This window comes from Carettochelys insculpta, chromosome 27 (assembly GCF_033958435.1).
Source record: "Carettochelys insculpta isolate YL-2023 chromosome 27, ASM3395843v1, whole genome shotgun sequence".
Taxonomy (NCBI): domain Eukaryota; kingdom Metazoa; phylum Chordata; order Testudines; family Carettochelyidae; genus Carettochelys; species Carettochelys insculpta.
The window spans coordinates 11,303,461-11,326,070 of record NC_134163.1 but is presented as its reverse complement, the minus strand read 5'-3'; the positions used below and the strand labels follow the sequence as shown (position 1 = coordinate 11,326,070).

Sequence of the window (22,610 nt, the reverse complement as noted above, 5' to 3'; positions counted from 1 at the left end):
ATTCCCTACCTGGAAACCTTTTGCAAGGAGCAAAATAGACCCCATCAGTTTCACTTCCGGTCCCGGGACAGTTTTGGTCCTAGCTTAAATCAACAATGGTAATCCTGCCGGCTTGTCTGGTTGTTAGGTTTAATGAGGGCTGGGGAGCACATTGGTGAGGACAACCACCAAGCGCATCCCCGCTGTTGTGGCTACTGCTAGGAACAGGGAGGGAGACTAAACCAAGTCAGGCCCATTGTGACCTCTTAGGGTCAGGGGACCCACACAGTGTGTCTGCTTGGCAGAGACCCCAGTTCCCCCTTGTGAGCTGGGCTGCCTCTCTCCCCAGGAGCGAACAGCCTGTGGCAGAGCCCTGGCAGCAGCATTCCTACGCTGCAGCCCAGCTGTGGCTTGCTCCGCCTGCACCCCTCCGTCGCCTGCCTCGGCACCCCTCTGACAGCCTCCTGCACCCTCGACCTCAGCTGCCTGCAGGTTGGCCGCCCCCACCTGGGTGATATTGTCTGGAGACTGAACGGAGAGACCAAGCGGCTGCTGCTGAATGGGAGCATTGCAGGAAAGGACACAGTCACTGCGGTCGCTATTCTCCAAGCAGAGCAGCCCCGTGGGGAGCTGAGCTGTTACCTGCCTCACCGGAGCAGTCTGCACCTGCTGGGGATGGCTGAGTACCAGGCTGGAGGTGGGTGCAGTCCCTTAAGCTCCCTGGCATGGTGGGGAGGAGGAGAAGCTTAGGTCTGATCTTCAGGAGGTCTGGATCATGGGCCATGCTGGACAGCATGGCCGGTGCTCAGTCCTCACTGGCAGCAGAGTGAGGGGGAGCTCAGCTGGATTTGCAGAGGGGCCAAACCCCTGCCAAGCCCATTGGCTTGTGCTCCAGGAACGGGCAGTGTTCCTTCTAATTTTTTTCCATGCATGGGCGGAATAAATTTTATGTGCACCAAGGCATGGGTGGATGTGCACCACCAGTAGAAACACAGGCTGCCAGCTGTGGGCACTCTGGTAATCAGCAGAGCAACACATGAATCTCCCCTGAGCTGCTCAAATGCTCAGCTTACAGGGAACACTTGTCCTGGGCAGTGTTGGTTGGAAATTTTCCATCCAAGCGTTTCTTCTGCTGGAAAGGTGCTGGTGAAATGTCAATTTCAAAGGAATTTCAGGGGGATCGCTGATGCCTTTTGGGGACGTGCCAGTTCCGTTTGCCACCCTCAAACCACACAGGGTTTCCTGTTTTCCAGTGTGTGCTACACGGCGTGCTAACCCCCACCGGGCGAAATCAGTTTTCCTGACGTGTTGGTTCATGGGAGTGTCAGGGCTTGGTTTGATTCCAGTTTGGAGCGGGGGGAGGGGTGGGTATGAGAGCTGCAGAGCTTCCCAGGAAATGGAAGCTGTAGTTTGCACCCAGCTCTGAGGGCGCTCTGAGATCAGCCCCTGCGGTCAGAGCCATCCCCTCCCGCACTGCACCCTGGTTCTTTTGGCTCTCCCTTTTCTCCTTCTTAAGTCCCGCCGAGAGATCTGCAGGTGCAGCATTGCATCAGCTTCTGGCGGGGGAACATCACCTGCTACTGGGACCCCGGGCCGGAGACCTACCTTCCAACCACATACACCCTCCACGTCACCGAGTGAGTTCTCCACGCGACTGTAAGTGCAAGGGGGAGATTTTGACCTCCCAACACCCGACAAGCAAAAGGACCATCCTTGTAGACTCGAGTTATTGATTTTCCACCCTCCCCCCATTGATGGACCTGCTTAGCATAGAATCAAGGCACACTGGAACTAGAAGGGACCTTTAGAGGTCCTCAAGTCCAGTCCCCTGCCCTCATGGCAGGACCAGGCACCACCTAGGTCATCCCTGCTCTTAAATATTTCCAATGACGGAAATCCTGCAGCTACCCCAGGCAATTTATTCCAGTGCTTAACCACCCCGGCAGTTAGGAAGTTTTTCCTAATCTCTAACCTAACCCCCCCTTGGTGCAGTTTAAGCCCATTGCTTCTTGTCTTATTCTCAGAGGCCAAAGAGAATAATTTTTCTCCCTCTTCTTTTTAAGACCCTCTAAGGTACTTGAAAGCTGCAATCACGTCCCCTCTCAGCCTGCTCTTCTCCAAACTAGACAAACCCAGTTCTTTTCATGTTCTCTCATAGGTCATTTTCTAGCCCTTTCGCCATTTTAGTTGCACTTCTCTGGCCCTTCTCCAAATTCTCCACATCCGTCCCGAAACGTGGGGCCCAGGACTGGACACGGTGCTCCACAGCTGTCCATTGCTGGCAGGTGCAATGGTGGGACTGGATCTCCACCACTTGTGTTCCTAGAAGGACCTGGCTGCTGCTAACCTGGGCTCTCTCCCTTAGAGAAGCAGGGCAATGCCTCTGGAAGTTCAAAGACATTGGGACGTGCGTCTCCAGCCGGGAGAGCTGCTCCTGCACCGTCCCCGTGAAGAACCTCTTTGCTGCTTTCAAAGTCAGGCTGACAGCTGTGAATCTGCTGGGCCAGGCCAGTGCTGCAGACAAGTGCGTGCATGGAATGAGCATTGGTGAGACCTGGTCACGAGGGGAGGGGAACAGGGGCACTGACGCAGACGGAGGCAGGGCAGGAGCGGCTCCAAGGCTAGAATCACTGGCGAGGGATTCTCGGGTCTGAATTGGGTCCACCCTTTCTCTGAATTCACTGGGTCAGCACAGCCGAGCGAGCAAACCGTAGCACGGGGATTTGTGGACTGAGCCGCATATATGCTGTAACTGAGCTTCCCTCGCCTTCAGAGGCTCTGCCACTGACTCTCCCTGTGCCCTTGGGACTGTTGCCTCCCCCTCGGTGTGTCCCAGACGGGGCCGAGCGCAGCAGGAGCAGTACTGCCACCCCATGCTTATGTCTCTCCTCTTTGCAGTGAAGCTGAGCCCGCCCGAGGTGAGCGTCACGGCAGACCGGAGCGACTGCTTCCGCGTGGCGTGGTGGCAGCCCAATGAGGAGCTGCTGCATGTGACAGACGCGCAGTATGAGATCCGGTACCGCGACGAGGCTGCAATGCCCTGGAGGCAGGTGGGTGGCTGCTGGTGGGAGGAGCTGCTTACAGGACTGAGTGTTTAACAGGTGTATCCCCTGCCGGCTTCTGGGCCGGTGTTCAGGACGCTGGCTGGTGTAGCCGTTTAGCTCTGAATCCTCATCGTAGAATCCCAGAACAGTGACCTGGAAGGGACCTCGAGAGGTCATCGAGTCCAGCCCCTGCCTCAGGGAAGGACCGAGCACCATCTAGATCAGTGTTTCTTAAATGATTTCCACAGAACGCTGGTGTCCGTGAGCAGCTCGCAGGTTTGCCACGAGGTCTGGCTCTTTTTTGGTATCCTCCACTGATGGTAGATATTTTCGGTTGTTGAAACCAGACACATTGTTACTTCTTCATTGCTAGGATGCCTGCTTAAATTACTTCCTTTTGGCTTTGCTGTGTATGTTACTGTTTCCTTTGTTTTTTCACCCATAGGTGTTTTGCATAAAAAATGTTGTTTGGTGTTCCGTGGTCTTAAAGGTTTAAGAAACACCGGTCTAGATCATCCCTGCTGAGGTGGTGGTGTTAGCCTGTATCCTCCCAAACCAGAAAAGCAGTCCTGTCGCACTTTAAAGACTAACAAAATAAGGGATTGGGGATGAGCTTTCATGGGGCGGACCCACTTCTTCAGAGCTTTCGTGGGCAAAGGCTTCGTCAGATGCATGAGTCGGGGAGGGAGGGTATAAAGAAGGAATCTTAGTCAAGGGAAGGGTCAGAGTTGACTCCTTGGCTAAGACTGCCTCCTTATACCCTCCTCTGAACCCCCCTCCCCGCCACTCATGCACCTGATGAAGTGGGTCTTTGCCCACAAAGCTTTTGCTCCAAAATATCTGTTAGTCTATAAGGTGCCACAGGACTTCTGGTTGCTTTTGGAGATACAGACTAACTCGGCGACCTCCCTGACACTTCTTCAGATCTGGAAATTCTGATTCTGAAGAAGTGGGTCTGTCCCATGAAAGCTCATCACCTAATAAATCATTTTGTTAGTTTTTTAAAGTGCTACAGGACTGCGTTTTAGATCAGCTCTGTTATTTACCCAACCTGCTTGTAAATGATGGACATTCTAGAATTTATTCCAGTGCTTAACCACTCCGACAAGAAATTTTTTCCTAATCTCCAACCTAAACCTCCTTTGCTGCGATTTAAGCTTCTTGTCCTATTCTCAAAGTCCAAGGAGAAGAATTTTTTCTCTCCTCCTTATAACACCCTTTTAGGTACTCAGGCATTTACCCAGCTAATTGGTCCAGATAATCTGGGCCTCTGGCCCAAAGCTCCGGGGCGTGCATGTGAGGCTTCCTGAGAACAAACCCAGATGGACAAGTGGACAAAACCCAATACCCTTAGTTCCACCCCTGAATGAAGGCTTCCCATTCCCCCAGCCCCTTCCGCTCACCTCTCTCCACCCAGAGAACACTTGCCCATCCTCTGCTCTCAGCCAGCAGCCCCCTGCCCTTGGCAGAGTCAGGCAGACTTACGCCAGCTAAGGGGCTGGCCCGTATGTTTCACAGGCTCGGTAGTCCCAGGTTCAGGGAGATCAAGAGAAGGGAAGCCAATTCCAAAGACCACTGGAGACCCTTGCTGAAACACCCCTGAATTTAGCCACTTCCTGTTTCAGCCAGGGATGCTGGTGAACTCACAAGTGCTCGTGTTTCAGATTTCCCACCCCCGTGGCTGACCGACTGAGGGATGGAACCTGTTATGGGTGTGCCTAGGATGCCTTAACTCCTTTTCTCTAGCGGGAGCTGCTCATGGCTCTAGCTCTGGAGGTCATTGATTCAGTCCCGGGCATGTCAGCTGAGATTAGCTCCCAGCCCTCTGCTGTTCTCAAGGGTCTTGTGAGGTCAGAGCTGGTCTCTGCTGAACCCGGTTCCTGCCTCTTGGCTGGAGCTACTGGGGAGGGAAGAGACTCTGGCTGGCTGGAGGCCTAGGGCTGCCTGCTCTGTGCAGCAGATCCGGGCTTCAGGGCAAGCTGCAGAGAGGAGAGGTAAGAAGGACCCCGTCCTGCCCTGTGAAGGTGGCTGTCACTGCCGTGGAGGACACGCCCGGGTCGAAGGACATCTGTGGAGTCGCGCCCTTCACCAACTACTCCGTCCAGGTGCGAGCGCTGTACCGGAACGCCGCCTTCCGCTGGAGTGATGGGAGCCCCTTCTGGAGCAACTGGAGCCCCTGCAGCTTTGTGATGACTCTGCCAGCGGGTAGGGAGCCCTAGTCCCCTCTTCAGCCCCCTCCTGCCTACAGGGCCTGCCCACCTCTTCCCTTCCCCATCAGCAGACCAGCCACCAGCGGGAACAGCGTGGACGGGCAGCAGGAGGGGAGATAGACCAGGCTGGCCAGGCCGTCTGCTCCCACCAGGGTTTCTGCTAACTTTTTCCATCCAGGGGCAGAATAAATTTAGTCCAGTGCACTGAGGCATGTACGGATGTGCACCACCGTAGAAACACAGGCTGCCAGCTGAGGGCGCTCTGCTAACCAGCTGGGCAGCGCCTGACTCTCTCCTGAGCCAAGCGCTCAGCTTACAGGGAACACTGACCTCTGCGCCACTTGAGACCCGCATTTCAGGACCATCAGCCCTGCTGTCTCCTAGGAGCCTCCTCCTCATGCCCAGTGTGTGGACATAAATATGGGTGGCCCGGATCCCACAAGCACTCAACCAGCATGCCCGAGCCACCTGCCTGCTGTCACCCTGATGTCCCGGCTTGCATGGCGCTGCCCTGGGCAGGTGCCCTCCTAGCCTGCCCACTTCTCAGGGCAGGGGCTGTGTCTCTCCATGGGACAGTGCAGCCACTAGCTGAGAGCTACTGTAATACACGTTGTAGTCACCACCAGCGTTCCCTGCAAGCTGAGCGCTCGGGCGGCCGCCTGGGTGAGATCCAGGTGCTGCCCAGCTGATTGGCAGAGCCGGCAGTGGGTGTTTCTATTGGTGGTGCACATCCGTGCAGGTGGACATGACAAAATTTATTCCACACATGGATGGAAGTAAATAGCAGGAATGTTGTTCACTCCAAAGGGTTAAACTCACCTGTTACTGGGGGGGAGGGACTGAATCTGGCAGGGCCTTCCCCAGGTAGCAGCACAGAGCACGCTATACCTCCTGCTCTCAGCTCCCTCCCTGCCAGCCCCTCTGTCACTGACTTCCTTTCCTTCTGCACTGCCCGTGGCACCTCTTAGCCCCCTCAAGAGGTCCGGCTCTTTGGAGGAGAATCACCACACCCAGCGCTGCCGAGAGGGAGATCATTCTGATGTGGAAGGTACGGGCCAGAGCGGGGGGTGCCCCTGTGCAATCAGGGATGGAAGAAAAGACCACGAAGGACAATTCTGAAACCAGAACCATCTGCCCCAGGGCCCCACATGGTGTATCCCCAGCAGGGGTGGAAGTGACTTAAATTTCTTACTGGTACTGTCTTATTGCAACCCTTGCTTGTGGGGGGTGGGCGGCAGGGGGTGTTGCAATAGGATAATACTCGTAGGAAAATTTAAGTGTGGGCTGGCGGGCTGGGGAGCTCAGGGCAGGTGTGTGAGAGCTTGGGAGGGGGATGGGGGTGGATCTCAGGGTGGGAAGCCAGGGGCGTGAGGGGCGCAGGCAGAGGTGTTGAAGTAGCACAGGGCCCAGGATGGAGCCCTGCAGGAACTCCCTAGGAAAACGCAGGCTCGATGACGGTTCCCTATTTACAATTACGTTCTGATTTCTCCTTCGGTCGGGCTCTAGCAGGGAAGCTCACCCGTCCCCCCGTCCTCTGGCACCCAGCAAACTCCTGCTCCCCCGCGAGGCTCAGTGTGATGGTCCTTCCTCTCTTGCAGCCCCTGCAGCCAAAGGAAGCCAACGGCAGGATCCTGAGCTATCATCTCCGCTGGCAGCGAAAGGGGAAGCCAGCTGTCCTGGCCTGCAACACCCCTGCCCTGCAGTGTGCTCTGGAGCTGCCAGCCTCGGAGGAACACACCTTCTTCCTCACTGCCACCAATACGGTGGGCGAGTCCCCTGCTACCAAGCTGTCCATCCCGGTGGGACCCCCCCAGGCAGGTTAGGCCCAGGCTGAGTTCTGTGCCCAAAACATCGGCTGCCTCGGGGGTGAGCCCTGAGCAGGGCAGGTACTGGCTGGGCTGGTGCTTGGCTAAGTTAGACCCACAGGGAGCGGCTCCCAGCTGGAAGGGGTGAGTCAGGGCATTGGGTTCCCACGAGGGAAAGGAGGGTGGAACATGGTATAAGAGGCAAAGGGAGGCATCATCTCCCCTAGGTCTTAGCACTCGACCTTTCCCTATCCTGACTATTCCCAGGCTGTTGCAGCTTGCAGACTGGTGGCGCTTAAAAGCGACCAGCTTTCCAGCGTGCCAGACCTCCCAGCAGAACACTGAGCCTGTGACAGGTCGTTTGAGTCCTAATGGGACCATTTAACATCCGTGGACCAAGCTCGTTGCGCTTTACTGTGTCTACAGACCCTGACTTGCAAGGTTTACATGTTTCCTAAATTTGTGGCTGGCTGAGGATTATAAAATCACATCTCTAAAAACTCTTTGCGTAGATATTTAGATGTGCAGTCTGAGCATTCAGTTGTAGCCTTAAATGCTCGGAGCTTCAGAAATGTAATTTTTCAAATACCTTCTTTGAAAGACCGTCCTGGTCTAAACCACACATTTTAATTTGGATTATTCTAGTGTAAAAACTTGCTTCCAAAGTCTTCCTGTCCTTCCTATCCATCCCTACCCTCGTTTCACAGCCGTCAGGGGCAGCTTCCCTTGTCTGCCCAATAGCTGGACAAATGAGTTTCCCTTTTACTTCCATTTCATGAACTAGTTGTAAGAGAATCCTCCACCAAAATCAGAACCTTTCTGAGATCTAGAGTCCTTTGATGTGCCTAAAATCTTGGGAAACAAACTTCAGGGTACATCAAAAAACCTGTGGCTGACATTTTTTATTCCTAGATTAGGGCTTTTAATTAAGTACTTGCTGCACGTCCACTCGTCGCAATCTGGACGTGGAAAACATGCTCCGCTCTCTTTAGAAAGAAATCTTAGGAGTGGTTTTTTTTTTTTGTTTGTTTCCACATCTCATTAGCTCCAACAGAACAAAGCAGCAGAAATGTAGCGCTTTAAAGACTAACAAAATGATTTACCTGGTGATGAGCTTTCTTGGGACAGACCCACTTTGTCATTCGAAAGCTCATCACCGAATAAGTCATTTTGTTAGTCTTTAAAGTGCCACATTTCTGCTGCTTTGTTCTGTTGGAGCACAGACTCACACAGCCGCCTCTCTGTTGCTATTCATTAGCTGCAGTTGGTTTCGGGGATTTGGCTGGAATGGATGAGCAGGCAGAAAAGTGGAGGGGGTGTGGGGTCATGTGGGGGGACCAGGGCAGAGGAGGGGCAGGGCCACAGGCTGGAGAGCTTTTCTTCCCAAGCACCACCGTCCAGGGTGGAGCCTCTAATGGGACCCCAGCTGGGTAAGTCTCAGCTGCCCCCATTCCAGGGACTGACATAACAGGGAGCCCCTTTAACACGTGCCCAGAGCTCAGTGGCTGCTCCCCCCTTGACTAGCGTCCCCCCTTCAGGGCAGGGCCTTGGGGAGATGAGCAAACTGTCCTGCCCCTATGGGCTACGTCTACACGTGAAGCCTACATCGAAGTAGCCTATTTCGATGTGGCGACATCGAAATAGGCTATTTCGATGAATAACGTCTACACGTCCTCCAGGGCTGCCAACGTCGATGTTCAACATCGACGTTGTGCAGCACCACATCGAAATAGGCGCAGCGAGGGAACGTCTACACGCCACAGTAGCACACATCAAAATAAGGGTGCCAGGCACAGCTGCAGACAGGGTCATAGGGCGGACTCAACAGCCAGCCGCTCCCTTAAAGGGCCCCTCCCAGACACACTTGCACTAAACAGCACAAGATACACAGAGCCGACAACGAGTTGCAGACCCTGTACATGCAGTATGAATCCCCCGCTGCAGCAGCAGCAGCCAGAAGCCCTGGGCTAAGGGCTGCTGCACACGGTGACCATAGAGCCCCACACGGGCTGGAGAGAGAGCGTCTCTCAACCCCCCAGCTGATGGCCGCCATGGAGGACCCCACAATTTCGACGTTGCGGGACGCGGATCGTCTACACGGTCCCTACTTCGACGTTGAACGTCAAAGTAGGGCACTATTCCGATCCCCTCATGAGGTTAGCGACTTCGACGTCTCGCCGCCTAACGTCGAAGTTAACTTCGAAATAGCGCCTGACGTGTGTAGCCGCGACGGGCGCTATTTCGAAGTTAGTGCCGCTACTTCGAAGTAGCGTGCACGTGTAGACACAGCTATGGCAACGTTTGGCTCCCAAGCCCAGCCCTGGGCACGTGCCCCACTCCACTGTCCCTGTGCTCTTTTCAGTGCCACTGCCAGTCCTGGTCTCTCCGGTGAGCAGCCACAGCCTCCTCCTGCAGTGGGATCCCCCCGACTCCACTGCCGCTGCCTACGTCTTTGAGTGGGGCCGGGGGCCTGAGACCCGGCGACAGAACAGCAGCTGGCGCTACGAGCCGGGGAACATCCGGAAGGTGGTCCTGGCAGGTGAGTGGCTGGCGGGGTTGGGGGAGCAGAAGTGAGTGTGTGGGGGGGAAACTGAGGCAGCCCCCCTCCCCACGTTCCTAGCTTGGACTTCACATCAGACCTTGCCTCATGACCGAGCCTGTGCAGATGGCTGGCCGTGCCCACGGCACTAAGCCAGCAAGGGGTGAGTCTTCGGCCTCTAGTAACTGATGAGGATAAAAACCTACTACTGCTCCCAGCTCGTGGAGCTACTCCTTCAGCTCCAGTGTTGTGGGCTCAGGCTTCGAGGATGGTGGGTCCCACAGTCAAATGCTGTCATCAGCCCAAGCGAGTGAAGTACCAGGCAGCCACTGAGGAAAAAGCCTTATTTGGGAGCGGGCGCAATGCGGGGGTGTTGGACTCCCTGGGGCAGGGGTGGGGTACTGAGTGTAAGGGGAGGTGGCTGGAAGGGCGCTGAATAGCAGGGGGTGCTCTAAGGTGCTGGTGGGTGGACCAAGGGGTGATGGTGGGTGAAGAAAGAAGCAGGCAGCTCTGTTTTGTATGAGGCCCCCCAGTGCTGCAGCAGCGTTGGCAGAATCTTTAAGCCTGGAGCCAGGAATAACGCCGCCTCGTGGGTGCTCAGTTTATTCCTGCGCGGTCGGGGGATGGACACGGGAAAAAGAGGGCGATAGCGCAGCCTCGGTATTCAGCACCGAGTCCTCCCTGTCCCACAGGCTGGGAGGGAGCGTGGGTAGCAACCAGTGGCCTTGCCAGGCAAGGGGCAGAGTCTAGGGATCAGCAGCTGGAAGCAGACGTGCAATAATAGACAATGCCGTGCATGGGCAGGGAGGGGAGGGGATTCCTTCCTGACCCTGTCTGGTGATTGGTGCCCTGAAGCATGTGCATTGAGGCTTCTTGTCAGCTGCGCCCCAGCTTAGAGAAACACCTGCTCGCTTGTTTGGACCCCTCCAAAGTGCTCCACAGCCTCCCACCCCACGGGGGACAGAAGGGAGGAACATGGGGCAGGGCTCTTGGATGCACCAGGGGCTGTGAAGTGGAACAGCCTGGCAGCGTCTCCATCGTTTGTCACTGTTGTTCCCCTGCAGAGGCAATCGAGCCAGGATATCTCTACAGCCTGGCAGTCTTTGCCCTGAGCGATGGAGCCGTCTGGGCTGCAGGCTCCGCGAGCGCCTACTCACAGCAGATCAGTAAGTGCTCGGGGCAGATGGGGCCAGACGCCTTCCCCCTCAAGGACAGATTTGGCCCTGTTCCAGCCAGCAACGTGGGAAAGGGCAGACCGCTGCAGAGTGCCAGTGGCTTTGCTGGGGAAGCATCAGTCTGGCCTGAGGCTTAGCAGAGACCATTGTGTCTCCTGCACAGCTCATGTTTCCCCTCCCTCCCTGAGCCCAGAGGATGGTTGGGGGAGCCCCTAGGAGACTAGATTGGAGTTGGGCCCTTCTGCTTTGGAACTTTTCAGTCCTGCACAGAAAAGGGAGTAGAGTCTAGTGGTTAGGGCAGGATGACTGGGTTCCAGTCCCAGCTCTGCCACCGACCACTTACGTGGCCTCGGGCAAGTCACTTTGCTGCTCCATGCCACAGTCTGGGCCTTAGTGGAGTTGTGGGGAGGGATAGAAAGGGTTAATATTTGCAGTGGGCTTTGAGCTCCTTTGGCTGAGGAGACTAAATTGGAGTTGGAGACTTGTGGTTTCTAGAAGTTTGGAATCCTTCAGTCCTGCAAGGAGGAGGGAGTGGGGTCTAGTGGTTAGGGAAGGACCCTCGGGGTCCAGTCCCAGCTCTGCCACTGACCAGCTGAATGGCCTTGGGCAAGTCACTTTGCCGCTCCCTGCGGCAATATGCCCGTCTGTAAGAGGAGCATTAATGGAGTTGCCAGGAGGGTTAATATTTGCAGAGGGCTTTGAGATCCTTCGACTGAACAGCCTAAAATACCCCAGCTGTGAATGAAGGAAATAGGCCATCGGCCTTGGATGCGTGGGATGGGGCTGGTTAACCCTTCCCTTCCCACCCCTGTGCAGCTCCATTCCGTGCCCCGACTGCGCGTCCCACCCGTGTCTGGCCAACCCAGGTGGAAGTGCAATGGGAGGAGGTCCCACTGGAGGAGCAGGGCGGCTTCATCCGGAACTACACTGTCTCCTACGAGGAGCAGGGAAAAGACGCGCAGGGTAAGGCACCCCCTGGCTTTATGCTCCCCACTGGCCAGGCGTGGGCTCCCCAGCTGGGGCTGAACAATGACATCTCTTGTCTTACAGCCGTGGTGGTGAACAGCTCCGTCCGGCATTGTCTCATCACTGGCCTGGCTCCTGACTCCGTGGTGAGGGTGGCCATCTCCGCCAGCAACGATGTGGGAAGCACCCAGGGCCCCATCCTCTCCATCAGAACCAGTAGCCTCGGTGAGGCGAGGGGAGAAGTGGGCACTGTGCCCTGGGTGGGGGGCAGCCGGCCCAGAAATGAGATGGCAGAGACCTGCTGGGGCACATCCAACCTGCCAGCGCCCGCTCCACCCAAGCTGTGGGCCTTCCACCCCCTCTATCCAGTGAAGGAATTCTCTGCCCCAGAGCTCTCGCTTCTGAGTCAACATTCCCCACTTTGCCCTGGGCTACATCCCCTTGCGATATTCCATACTGGTCCCCTCCGCCTTCTCCACACTCCCTGCTGGCCAGTGTGCTCAGGCTTCCCTCTAATGCTTCCTGTCCATGGGCAGAATAAATTTTATTATGTGCACCAAGGCATGTGCAGATGAGCACCACCTGAATCTCTCTTGGGCAGCTGCTCCAGCGTTCAGCTTACAGGGAACTTTGGTTTAGACCTGTCAGGGTATTTTGCGCCACCGCGACAGTGTCAGATACACAAGGCCTGTGTCTCCACTGCCTTGCATGGTCCTGTGCACCAGAGCCAGCTGGCAGGGACACGTCTTACACGTACCTTGCACAGGTGCAAAAAATCGTGCAAGGCGTCAGAGAATGGGAGATCATTCCTTTGGGCCCTTGGAGGTTTTGCACGGTATCCAAACACAGTGCAAACCCCTCACACGACAGCCCATCACCTGGGGGGCTGCCACACAGGCCCCCCGGGCTTATGGGTCCCCTGAGGCTTTGTCCAGAGCCTTTCCCTGCTTTCTTTACAGAGGACGGTAAGGTTGAATTCGTGCTCTCTTCCCTGTGCGGGGGGCTCGTCATCCTGCTCCTTGCTGCAGCTGCGGCCTGCATCCTCAAGCACCCCTTGTACGTATATTTGGTAGTCCCTTGCTAGCCACCCTTCCAAGGGTGCCTTCCACAGGATGGTTTCAGGAAGCTAAGGAAGGCCAGGCCTGGTTAGAACTTGGAGGGGGGACTTTACTGCACTGGTGAGCCCAGCTCCCTGTGTTAGGCCCCACTTTAGGGCTCTGCGGTTAACAGGCCCCCAGCCTGCCTAAGGTAATCCAACCCAACAGGTGCTTTGGTTATGTTCATATGAAAAAGTGCCCCCAACCTTTCGGCCCATGTAGGAGAAGCCGCCTGTGGAAGGTAAAAACGTTCTGAGTTCCTACAGAAATGTGAATCCACAGACATAAAACCAGTGACCGAGTTCAACATTTGTGATGAGCCTGGGACCCCAGCCGACCGAGCTGCCACGTCCCCAGTTTGCCCACCCCTGCTCTCCTGCATGGACATCGTGTTAGATAAGAGAGCACCCCTACCTGCGTGCTGAGTCCATGCTTATGCCTGGGGGGGGCGTGGGTGACTCAGCAACAGAGACTCCTTCATGCGGCACCAGCACCAAGCCCCTGTGGTAGGGAGCTGGGTGCCTCCGCAGCCTGTAGATAAGCATTTGCATTCAACGTCCTCGGGGTTTTAGGCCAGGAATTAATCTCATGGCACTTCCCGGTGTCCTAACTTCCTAACCCTGCCCTAGCTGGACGCAACGCTCCTCTCTGCTCCTTGGGGGCAGTGGGTGCTGGTACAGAGCTGCCACGTTCCCCACAAGGCGTCAGAGCTGGAAGAGACCTGTGAGGTTCCACCCCTTGGGCAAGTCGGCCAGCCCCGGGATTGCCACACGTCAGCAGTAGGTGTGGGAATTCCTGTGCTGAGTTTGCCGAGCCCTATGGGATGGGGGAAGGTGGCTGGCCGTAGCATCCCTGTTCCCTTCAGGGCTCTGGACCAACCAAAGGGATTCCTGCCCCAGAATCCTTCAGCTTGAGCCCAATGCATCCTGAGACCGGACTTTGGGAGGTCAGACAACGCCATAGACATCCGAGGCAATGCAGACATGATCCGTAAAGTGTAGCGGGTCATAGTCCATGATGGACTGATCTCAGTGAGCACTGGACCCAACCCTGATCCAGGCTCAGGGCTTCGTCTGAGGATCCCCCAATCCCTAGCAAGACCACACAGAATCATAGACCACGAGAACTGGAAGGGACCTTGAGAGGTCATCAAGGCCAGTCCCCTGCCCTCAGGGCAGGAGCAAACGTTGTCCAGAATCTCTAGACCATCCCTGATAGGTGTTTATCTAACCTGCTCTTAAACATCTCCAGTGATGGAGATTCCACAACCTCCCTAGGGAATTTATTCTGGTGTTTAACACCCTGACGGTGAGGAAGTTTTTCCTGATGTCCAACCAAAACTGCCCTTCCTGCAGTTTAAGCCCCATTGCTTCGTGTCCTATCCTCAGAGGCCAAGGAGAACATTTTTTCTCCCTCCTCCTTGTAACCCTCTTTTAAGTACTTGAAAACCACTATCCTGTCCCCTGTAAATCGTCTCTTTTCTAAATTAAACAAGCCCAGTTCTTTCAGTCTCCCCTCATAGCTCATATTCTCTAGACCTTTAGTGTGATTCTCAAAACCCAGGGGTCTCAAACTTCCACACTCTGGCCTGGAGAATGGTTTGAAAAAGTAATTTAATTAGCCCCAGGTGGCTGCTAACCCAGGGACAGAGGGGTGGCATGCAGGTACGATCCCTCCCCCATGGCTACCAGCAGCACCCAGGCCCCCAGCACCCACTTAATCCCAGCTGCAGAGGGCACCGCTCGATCCAGGAAGCCATGCTGTCTGCCTCTACCACAATGCGGACCGAGCTGGCGGGGTGGGGTATCCCCATGCGAGGGTACTAATGTTAGTGGGGCAGGGGGGCATCCCAGCATGAGGGTATGGGCGTGTCAGGGTGAGGACTCAGTTTCATGTCTTTTGTAGGATCCTGGTCTCTGTCTGGGCTCCTGGACACAGGGGGAGACACTATCAACTTGCATGTACAGATTGAACCTCTCTAATCCGGCATGCTCTCGTCTGGCAAAATCCGTAATCTGGCATGAGTTGAGTTATCCGAACCACCACTTATCCTGGGTGTGGCCAAGTTTCCTGCGGTCCCATAAAGTTTGCTTCCAGCCACGAGTCCTGGCTCTCAGTGTTCTGTGCTGTTATTTAGCCGTAATTTACCCCAAATGTCTTCTCAGAGCCCAGTAAGCCATGGAAGTCTTTGTAATGTGCTTGACCGTACCGCCCTCCTATGGTCCAGCAAATTCTCTCGTCTGGCACCAATCCAGTCCCGAGGGTGCCGGACGAGGGAGGTTCAACCTGTACTGTATTTCCAACCCCAAGCATTCGAAACTCGGGCATCCGCTCCCTGCCCTCCCCAAAAGAGAACGGCCTTTCACAGATAAAAATAGACGTGGGGATCTTTTTATTTGGCCTCTGGTGTCTGAGGCCTTGGGCTGAATTTGCGGCAGTTTTCCTAGCTTTTAGCCACAATCCATGAGACCTGAGGTCTGCCTTGGAAAAGGAAAGAGGGGTGGGCTTCTCTAATCCCATGCACCACGCCCCATCGACTAAGCCAGAGCCGCCGCAGTTGGTATGAGGTACAGGAGACATAAGGTGGGGAAATTCCCAGATCTGGCTTAAGTCAAAGAACAAGGCTGGGGCTTCCCAGGGGAAAAAACGGGCCCAATTATGTGCTCAAGTGAGGAGTCGGCATCTCCGATCTCTGGTCGGTTTCACCAGGTGAGTTACTAGTTTCACAGTTTACACCGAAGGCCTCTGTACACACCTTCCCCTCCTGGGTCACAAGGAGTGGTATGGTGGAAGCTGCACTGCCATAGGCAATGCCTAGGGGTGCACGGGGGGGGGGGGGGGGGGGACACATGCATCCCCAGTGTCGCCCCCGCCCCACTCACTCTCTTTGAGCACCGTGCCACTCCTGATGAGTACGGGGGCAGTCCTGCCCTTCCCCCAGAGTGGCATGGCCTGGAAGCCCTACTCCTGGGCCACGCTGTGCCAGGGGGCACTGCAGGGCGGGGGACGGTGGCGCAGCGCTTCTGCAGGAAGAGGCGGGTGGGGGTGGGACAGGGAGGGAGAGGGGAGGGGGGGTAGGGCATGAGCAGAGCAGGAACAAGAAGTGGGCTGGGTGTGGGGGCACTCGAGGTGTGCCCCCCTTTAGAATCCCAGCACCTGCCTGCCGGGGGTGGTGGTGGCAGGGGCCCCATCAGTTTTTCAGTCACCTGGAGGAGGCAGGTGGGGCCAGGGGATGTGTGGGGGGATGTGTGGACCCCCCACCCCCAGAAGCCCTGCCATAGGGAGGTGCCCACTGGCCTGCAAGGAGGATTTGTGGACCGGCCCTGATGGTGTTGAGATCCACGCTGAAGAACAGGGAAAGCGGCAATTCCCTCCTCCCCGGGGCCATCTCCGTACCAACGCTGGCTGTCCTCCTCTACAGCTTACAGGGCTACCTGTGGCCACAAATCCCCGACCCGGCTAAAAGCCACCTGGCCAGCTGGCGGCCACAGAAAATGTGGCTGGTGAGTATACGGTTTCCTGCACAGAGTGGGCAGAGGGGTAGGGGGGGATGTGTGTGCTGGTTGGAAGCTGCTGCTCTGCTCCCAGCAGCAGCAAGTTGCTAATTAAGCAGCTGGCCCCTGCCTGAAGCAGCAGCCCTGGGCCATTCCTGGGGACCCTGCATCCCTCATGGGCTGGGCTCTGCCTCTGCGCAATGGCAGGGGAGGCTCCGAGGCGAGCAGCACCTGGGAGAGGGTTTCTAGCTGGATGCTCGGCTTTCCCACAGGGAGTGAGGCCACTGGGGACCTCTCCCTGTGCTTGCCTGGCCTGGCGTGAGGGCGGCCCAGATTTTCCACCTCAAGGCTTCTTGCCCAGGCTGCAGCCCCCCCCAGACCTGCCTGTGGCGTAACAGCCAGAGCCTTTGCAGGCAACCCCGAGGGCCAGACTCTGTCCCCAGTCTATGGCTAGCTGATAACTGGCTGTCCCCCTCTGCTACCTGCCATCTTCCCTCCAGACCCCAGTGTTTCTGCTCTGCTGGGAATTGGTCACTGTCTCTGGCAAATGAACTGGGCCTGGACTGTAGCATTCAGCCGCCCCAGCCGGGCCGTTTTCCCGCTGCTCGTCGGGAGCCCAGAAGTAGTAGAGTTCCTGGCTCCAAGGAGTGCAGCTCTGCAGTGGAGGAGGGAGACAGCGGGAATGGAATGGGGGGAGACAGCCCAGGCTGGGAGCTCTCCATGCCAGGTTCCCAGTCCCCTTCCCACCCTCCTCCGCCCAGGACCAGACAATGCCCTTCCCTGCTGATGGGACATCTCTGAGAGTGGAGCATCCAGGACTGAGGCCCATTGGCTACATGCCCCATCGCTGCTATTGTCTAAGGCTGCCATTGTCCAACTGCCCCACCACTGTTTAACCATCGTCATATGTCTTCTGCCCCCTTGAGGGGTGGGTGTCTGCCCCTCGTCCACCAGGGCGAACCCCGGTTTCAGCTGTGCTCCCAGTCTGCTTGCCAGCCACCTGCATGGCTGGTGCACCCTGTTATTGGAGGGGTTGGAAGGGGATGTGTGATTCACCTGCTGGCTGCCAAGGTGAGAGGTCACCAGCTGCTGTGGCCATTGCTGGAACCAGACCAATTGTAAATCCACTGAAAAACGCATTTGGGGGACAGGGAATTGACGTCTACATTTCGGTGGAATTCAGCAAATCCTTTCTGCCAGAAAAGATCACTGGAAGGCAGGGAATTGCAAGAGTCCAAACAGTTTTGCGTGACCGTTTTGCAATGAAACGTGTGGATGGTTTGGTTTGTTTCCAAGCGGCAGTTTTTTCCTCTGGAAATTTTGCAATTTTTTTTTGAAAAAGTGAGTGAAAAAACAGCCGAAAATGACCTGACAAAACCGCGGGAGGAGCAACATTTTTCTGCGTCACAGAGTGCATTTAGTCCGACCCAAACTGAATTCAGTCGGGTCAGAGAAACCCCACATAATTCAGCTCTGAGTCAGACTGATCCACCCGGTTTCACTCCGCTCTCCGTGCAGGACTTGAGGGACCTCCCAGGGGAGCAGAGCGAGAAGCGGGGAGCGAGGTTTTCCGACTCTCCTTTCCGTGGGATCTCAGGAATCATCTGTGGGCAGCAGGAGAAAGAACTGATGATGCCCAAGTCCTTCCTGGAAGCCACGTGGACAGCAGAGGCCTCTTGTTTAGGGGATAAAGACAGGCAACCCCTCCAGCCCGTCTTCCTGCCAGGAGATATGGCCACTGCAGACCAAAGCCAAGTGGAGTATTCCACAGTGATCATCTGGGTGCGTCCTGGTGCCACGCCAACAAACTCTAATGCACTCTGGCCACAACCTCCCACTCAGAGCCCAGACAGCTCTCGTCCCAGCTGTGAGCCTGGCTGCAGGATCTGCTTCCAAGGTTCATCCTGCGGTGGGCAGCAGCCAGAGGGAGGCCTGGCTTCCTTGGGTGCATTTCCGCTCCTGAGGACTCTGGTGGTGGAGGGGTCTGGAGACCTCCAACCTCATGGAGATCACTCTGCACCCAGCCCTGCCACACCCTCACAGCCTCCGGAGAGAGATGGCCACTCCCTGGGCATGCGTTTGAATGAGGAGGGAGGGCTGTAAGGCCGCCTTGGTGGAGTCATCCTGCCAGGCGGTGAGGTGGGACGTGGATGGGCAGAAGAGCCCTGCTGGTAAAAACACAGCCTCAGTGGTATCGGAGAGACCTGAAAGCTGGGTTTGCAGGAGCCGGGTTGGACTGGCACTCCAGGCATTATCCAGGCGCAGGGAGGACTCCTGTCCCCCTGCTTCTGCTGGCTTTTCACCAGGCTCAGCCAGTCAGGGCCCATCCTTCCCCACTCGGGCAGCTGCTGCTGAAGGTGTGACGTGTTGCTCCCTGTGCCCAAACCGTGGACGAGCCGGGCGTCTCCACGCGCTCCCATTACCCAGCCTGGCTCCTGCTCTGGAAATTTGTGCTCTCCGTTGCTGCTTGCACTTTGGTCCCTCGTGCCCATCCGAGTCCTGGCAGCGGTACGTGCCTCTCCGCCCTTGCTACCGGCTCCTGGGTCCCATTAGCAATGAGCGTAGGCGTTGGAGATGGGGACAGCCTGTTATCTGGCCCCTCCGCCGTTGGGGGATTGGCTGCCCACAGTGCATGGTTGGGTCCCACATAACTGTAAATTAAATGTACCCCAAAAACCCCTAGAAAAGCCAGGTCAGGCGACATATGCTACTGCTCTGAGATAGCCCACGGTGAGCGCCCCGGAGGGCTCACCAGCTAGTTAAAGGGGTATCCCGCTATTGTTACCCAGTCCAGGGCTGCATCCCCCAGCCGCCTCTTAAATAACCCACCATCAGGGCAACTTCCACCACTTTGCCAGCCAGCCTCTCTGGCGGGGAGCCCTGGCGGAGCTTTGCCTGACTGACGGGGGACCGGACTGAGTGCTTTGCTGGGGCTTTTGCTCTGAATTTCACGTGAGCTTTGCTGTTTGGGGGTGTTTATGGACGTACGGATCGCCTTCTCCTCGTGGTGCCGTGTAACAATTAAGCTGCACGTATTTGCTGGCCTGTGTCATTTGTCTGGTTTGCTATGGTTTGGTTTGTGTCGTATTGTGACCGCTTGGAACCAGAACCTTTTGGCAAAGCAGAGACTATGTGTGATAATTTTACACCCAGTTATTAAACCTCCAGAAGAAGCTGGTCTGTTTCATTCCCCACCCTCTCCTGTTTTCTAGGTGGTGGTGCATTTCACAGCCCACCTTACAGCTCCCCTCTGCCATGCTGTGGAACAATTAAGTGACGGCCATACATACATTCCCACATACAGAATGGGGAGAGACTGTCTAGGAATGACAACAGCAGAAAGGGATCTAGGGGTTATAGTGGACCACAAGCTAAATATGAGTCAACAGTGTGATGCTGTTGCAAAAAAAGCAAACATGATGCTGGGATGCATTAACAGGTGTGTTGTGAACAAGACACGAGAAGTCATTCTCTCGCTCTACTCTGCACTGGTTAGGCCTCAGCTGGAGTATTGTGTCCAGTTCTGGGCACCGCAGTTCAAAAAAGATGTGGAGAAACTAGAGAGGGTCCAGAAAAGAGCGACAAGAATCATTGAAGGGCTAGAGAATGTGACCTATGAAGAAAGGCTGAAAGAACTGGGCTTGCTTAGTTTGGAAAAGAGAAGATTGAGGGGGAACATGGTAGCGGTTTTCAGGTATCTAAAAGGGAGTCATAAGGAGGAAGGAGAAAAACTTGTTTTTCTTGGCCTCTGAGGATAGAACAAGAGGCAACGGGCTTAAACTGCAGCAAAGGAGGTTTAGGTTGAACATTAGGAAAAAGTTCCTAACTGTCAGGGTGGTCAAACAGTGGAATAAATTGCCAAGGGAGGTTGTGGAATCTCCATCGCTGGAGATATTAAAGACAGGTTAGACAGATGTCTATCAGGGATGGTTTAGTCAGTACTTGGTTCTGCCATTGGGGCAGGGGGTGGACTTAATGGCCTCTCGAGGTCCCTTCCAGTCCTAGTGTTCTATGATTCTATGCTGTGACTTCTACTTATCCCACTGACCTGAGGCCTCTGATTCTGTGCTGTTTGTGGACTACAATTGGTGTTTCATCTTCTCCTGCCCTTGCGAGTGAGCGCTGCAGGGCTGGGGGCATCTCTTGGTTATGTACGTACAGCCCTTACCACAAAGGAAATTACAATGGGTGGCTGGTCCTTACAGAGAGAAAAAAAATCCCCCTCTGAAGCCTGAATTTATTCAGTTCTGTTAAAGTTACTTGCCCCAGGTCCTGCAGTAAGTCAGGGTCCATCTCCCCTTCAAAGAAGACCTGAATCAGGGTCAGGTCGGCTGGGGCTTCATAGGTGTAAATGCAGCTCAAACGGGCACGTCTAGGTTATTGTTAATCCCACTGCATGAGACAATCGACCTGAGCTCTGCAGGGCTGGTGGGTCTTGCTCTGCACTCACCCTTTCAATGTGCAGCAACAAACAAAAAAAAGTCAATAGAATGGTAGGAATCTTTTTAAAAGGGATGGAAAATAAGACCACAAATATCGTAGTGCCTCCATATAAATCCATGGCGCACCCACTTAGGGCATGCAGATGTGGTTGCCCCATCTCAAAAGAGGTGTGTTGGCTTTGAAAGACGTTCAGAAAAGGACAAAAAGAATGATTTGGGGGTTGGAGATTAAAAAAACGGGGACTTTTCAGCTTAGAAAAGAGGAGCCTGGAGGGAATATGAGAGAGGTCTATAAAATTATGACAGCTGTGGAGAAAGTAAATAAGGAAAACGTATTTACTTGTTCCCATCACACAAGAACTACAGGCCACCCAATGAAATCAATAGGTAGCACGTTTAAAAGGAACTAAAGGAAGGATTTCTTCACCCACCGCCCAGTCTACCTGTGGAACTCCTCACCGGGGGCTGTTGTGAAGACCAGGACTTTAACAGCATTAAAAAAAGAGGTGGGTAAATTCCTGGCGGTTAGGTCCCTCAATGGCTGTCGGCCCAGAGGGCGGGAGGGATGGTGTTCCTCGCCTCTGTTTATTCAAAGCTGGGAATAGGTGACTGGGAGGGTTCCCTCTGGGACACCTGGCATTGGCCACTGTTAAGACAGGACACTGGGCTAGATGGACCTTTGATCTGACCCAGTCTGGTCTTTGCAGTGTAAATTGGCCTCATGTGGCCGAGTTGGCAATACAATTGGAGTGTCCCTCCTCCCTGGCCTGCGTGTCGGTGACAAAGCTGCCCTGCCCTGAGTGAGAAGAACATAATTGTGCAATGATCATTGTGATGGGGCTGGAGAGCCAGGGCTAAGACAGCCTGATCCCAGGAGGAGCCCTGCCTGGGGTGGGGGTGGGGGGCGTGCGGTGCTGCTGGGCTGAGCCGAGGGTGGCTGCAGGAACGGGCTCAGGAGCAGGAAGGATCCTGCAGGGGCATGTGAGGATGGAGCTTTCCGGCGGGGAGTCCGGGGAGGACAGGAGCGGGGTGCTGTGGAGTGACCTCGGCCCACAAGCGGGATACGGGGGGGCACCTTGTTGCAGAAGCAGAGCGGGACTTTCCTGAGAGGGGAAGGCTAGTCAGGGGGTTAGGAAAACAGCCTGGGCTGCAGGCGCTCTGGCTTCAGTCCCCAGCTCTGACACTGACGCAGTAACCCTGGGCAAATCACTTCACCCAGCGTGTACAAATGCAATAGCCAGAGGATTGGATGTGCTGGACCCCTTGCAGCAGGATTGGTCTTACCCATGCTGGTGTTTTTTTAAAGGACAGGTTAGCCCACCCGGAAGTGGGGGGGCGGGGCGCTTAATCCCACCTCTGCCTGGGAGGATGGACGGCTTGCGTTCCCTTCCTGGTGGGATTGTGTGTGACAACACTGCCTCAGTTTCCCCATCCATACCAAGGCTTTCTTTTGCCTTCCCCTTTGTTGGTCTTGTCTGTGTGTCGGCTCTCTGGTGCAGGCGCTGTCTTGCTCTGGGGTTGGGCAGCCCCAATGGCAGCTGGGAGTCCCACAGCCCAACAACGCCTCCAGAACTGCAAAGAACTCCATGGCTCAGTGGAAGGAGGTTGGGGCAGAGCTGATAACAATGCAGAGGCCCTTGTTTAAACACAAAAATGACTGTTCGAAAAGCCCTAAATTTAACCCCACCCAAGCAAAGAAAGCAGGTGTGCAGATAAAGGGGTGACTCACTGCCCCTGGGGCTGGGTGCCAGACAAATCGGGGGCAGAGGGGGCTGCCGCACACAGGAAAGGCCAGATGGTTACCCCTCCCTGTGGCCCTGAAGTGAGTGAGGGCACAGCACTGAGGTTTTCATGCCAGG

General features: G+C 55.5%; 1 protein-coding gene across 1 annotated transcript in view; it reads left to right on the top strand.

Moving 5' to 3' along the window:
* Positions 1 to 19,462, top strand: part of LOC142002351 (granulocyte colony-stimulating factor receptor-like) — a 46,916-nt gene extending 27,454 nt beyond the window's left edge. The window contains exons 6-19 of the mRNA XM_074978391.1: positions 329 to 676; positions 1,496 to 1,616; positions 2,345 to 2,526; positions 2,878 to 3,029; positions 5,048 to 5,228; positions 6,202 to 6,281; positions 6,832 to 7,051; positions 9,401 to 9,577; positions 10,642 to 10,743; positions 11,569 to 11,715; positions 11,803 to 11,943; positions 12,678 to 12,774; positions 16,237 to 16,318; positions 17,828 to 19,462. Coding sequence (XP_074834492.1) covers positions 329 to 676; positions 1,496 to 1,616; positions 2,345 to 2,526; positions 2,878 to 3,029; positions 5,048 to 5,228; positions 6,202 to 6,281; positions 6,832 to 7,051; positions 9,401 to 9,577; positions 10,642 to 10,743; positions 11,569 to 11,715; positions 11,803 to 11,943; positions 12,678 to 12,774; positions 16,237 to 16,318; positions 17,828 to 18,412 — 2,615 coding nt within the window. The 3' untranslated portion in view covers positions 18,413 to 19,462. The remainder of the gene's footprint in view (positions 1 to 328; positions 677 to 1,495; positions 1,617 to 2,344; positions 2,527 to 2,877; positions 3,030 to 5,047; positions 5,229 to 6,201; positions 6,282 to 6,831; positions 7,052 to 9,400; positions 9,578 to 10,641; positions 10,744 to 11,568; positions 11,716 to 11,802; positions 11,944 to 12,677; positions 12,775 to 16,236; positions 16,319 to 17,827) is intronic.
* The last annotated feature ends 3,148 nt before the right edge of the window (positions 19,463 to 22,610 follow it).